This window comes from Gavialis gangeticus, unplaced genomic scaffold (assembly GCF_001723915.1).
Source record: "Gavialis gangeticus isolate Ggan-Ray unplaced genomic scaffold, GavGan_comp1, whole genome shotgun sequence".
Taxonomy (NCBI): Eukaryota; Metazoa; Chordata; order Crocodylia; family Gavialidae; genus Gavialis; species Gavialis gangeticus.
The window spans coordinates 65,350,340-65,353,246 of record NW_017728994.1 but is presented as its reverse complement, the minus strand read 5'-3'; the positions used below and the strand labels follow the sequence as shown (position 1 = coordinate 65,353,246).

General features: G+C 45.5%; 1 protein-coding gene across 1 annotated transcript in view; it reads right to left on the bottom strand.

Annotated features, from left to right (window-relative positions):
- HTRA1 (HtrA serine peptidase 1) overlaps nucleotides 1–2,906 on the bottom strand; it is a gene marked incomplete at its 5' end in the record, with an annotated part of 59,827 nt that extends 56,921 nt beyond the window's left edge. The window contains one exon of the mRNA XM_019502172.1: nucleotides 2,861–2,906. Within this exon, the coding sequence (XP_019357717.1) occupies nucleotides 2,861–2,906 (46 nt within the window). The remainder of the gene's footprint in view (nucleotides 1–2,860) is intronic.
- Nucleotide 2,907: the final 1 nt, after the last annotated feature.

Below are 2,907 nucleotides of genomic sequence, written 5' to 3'. Positions count from 1 at the left end.
TGCTGCATAAACTAAAAAGTGAAGATCTGCTAGTTCTGGACCCACTATGCCTCTCTTCTGAAAAACTTAACAGCTATGCTATAAAATATATATATTCTGACTCATGGCTTAGATGTTACACACACATGCACTAAGTCTCTTAGATTATATATTTTATATACATGAAGTATTACAGACACACACGTACATGCACTAAGTCTCTTAGAGTATATATTTAATTAAAATATTACAGGGGAGAAGAGCACACACCAACTGCAGAGACTTCCTCAGCCTGATGAAGGGTTTTTAAACCGGAAAGCATGCTAAATTTTTTTTTCCAACTATTTAAGTAGGTCTAATAAAAGATATCAGATTCACCCAAAGAACCTTGTCAGCTGTTAAAATATTACATACACACTAAGCTTCTTAGATACTTTCTGCCAAACCAAAGGGTTAATTATTCAGTTAGAGACCTTAAGTTTCCCCTTATTTTTTTTTACCAAGGGGACTGGTCTCAAACAGAACAGGATCTGATTCACAAAAGCATGACTAATGCTTCAGAAACTAAGCCATTTTCTATCCTAATTTTCTGCACACAATTCCAAAATGTGCTGAGTAGTTTGGAACGGATACAAAACTTTACACCGCAGGTTTTAAATCAATCTAGAACCACTAGGGATTAAGGATGAATCATTTAGGGGTTACTCAAGGGGACAGATTTTATCCTACATCTGCCTACTCGGGTGTTTTTTATTTTCTTCTTTTTTTTGGATCCGCATACAAGAAACAGCTGCTCCTAGCTACTGAAGCCCACAATCGAAGGGATCACTGGTCTGGTTCAATGTTGCATTTCTATGCACCAAACAAGAACATAACCCGTTCTTGTACACCTTACGTCTTTATTACTGCTGTTAACTTGGGAAGAGAATTCTGTCATTTTTAAACCCTGAATTATGTGTGAAAAGAACACATTTCAACGTGCACAGTGAAAGAAATTTGACTCAAATGCATTTAAATCCACTCTGGCATAACATTTACATGCACGTTTACCCAGCTCAGTTAAACTTTTGCCTGTTAGTTTCCCTCTAATTTGTCAGACTCAACACAGCTATAAATACTTATAATACTGTCAGAGGAGGGTGGGGCAGGGTTGAAGGGGTGCAGAATTCTCCTTGTTATTTGCTGCACTATTATTTTCCCTCTACTAAATGCTATGCTCTTTTTGAAGGGAATTCAGGGGGTGGCGGGGAATCAACATCATATGCTTTTCGGTTTGCTTTACCCACTAATAAATCTATTATTATTGACCAGAGTATCCAATGAGATGGGTGACAGTAGCTCACTGCCAGTTCAACTGACATAAACACACTGCACCCATATAGTAATATCTGCTTTTACAAAATTATACTTTCCACAACCCTTCCTCATGAAAGAGTACGCCGTTACAGGACCTTTCAAAAGCATTTCTCAAGACCTACATCAGGCAATGCGATTAAGTTTATGCTCTGGAGCTTCAGGTACTAAAACACAAGCCAACCTCAAGCATCAATTCTACTCTCAACATGGGCCAAAGAAGCTGTAGTCCTAACATTTTAATTTTCCTAAAAGCAATGAGGAGGGGGAAATTTAGCTCTTAAACTGAACATAGGATCTCTTTGCCTTCTATCAATTTGGGAACTAAAAACAACAACACGTTGCATTCATGCTCTGGTTTCTTACTGAACTTGAACACCCTACAAGAATCAAGGACAACTCTTTAATCCTCTCCTAATCATGCATATGTAATTAACTTATTTTACCCCTGTGCTGACTGAGTTTCAGTGCTATGACCCACCTCTGGAAGCTGTGGATCGGTTTATTAAGCACTTCTGGAACTTCACAGATAAAAGCTCACATCCAATATGGACTTCTTCCTTGCCTAACAAGGAAAGCTGACAAACTACCAAGCATCTGTCTTTCTGAAATGTCTCAACAGCTCTGCATTAACTTAATCGTTGTCTGAAACCTTTCCATCACCACCCACAAGACGCATCAACTCCAGCTAGAAGAGCATTCACAAGAGCATTTCCCCCAGCTACAGACGTTGGGAATGTCATGTACAGTCGAAATGTTAAGGGTCGCAGTTTATTTTCTAGCTTTTTTTTCTGGTCACAAAGCTTCCAGAAGTGCCTAAGAGGGAAACCAAAGGGTCATTCTTCAAGTCACAATATTCTGGGCCACCGCCTCTTATAAATACCACATTGGCACCCGCAGGGGACCAGAAATACCCCAGTTCATGCACTCTTGGGCCTGAGGGACGCGGGAATGGTTTGAAGCATCCACGTCCCAGCCCGCAGGGCACGGCCCACACTCCGCCTGCCAGCCACAGAGCGAACCACGCCGAAGCTGGGCTGTATCTGGGGACCCTGAAGAAGCCGAGCAGCCGCAGGCTTGGGGATTCCCAACTAAACTTGGGAAGATGCAAAATAAGAGCATCTGATGAAGCGAGCCCGGGCAGGTCCACAAGGGGCACCTCTGCTTTGTACCCGACTTCGCCTCCCCTCAGCCTGCCCCTCGTGCTATTTCCCTCCCCAGGGAGGTGGCAAGGGCTGCACCGCTCCTTTGGGACTGAACGGCATGCCCTGTCATGAACACCGGCGGAGGCGGCAGGGGACTAGGGGCACAGCGCCTCCGGAGCCAGGCGGGTAAGAGAGGAGCAGCCACGCCCGCTCCGCACGGGGCTGTGAACGGTGGCAACTTTTCCAAGCCCCTGGAGCAGGTGCAAAGCGTCGGCCCCCGCTTCCCCCTGCCTCAGACTCCTCTCCGGACAAGGGCCCGCCAAGCCTGCCTCCTCGGCCTCGGCCTCGGCCTCGGCCTGGCTCGCGGGGCCGGGCGCGCTCACCGTGTCCGCAGGCGCCGCGCTGGATGAGGATGACGGGCGGCTGGCGG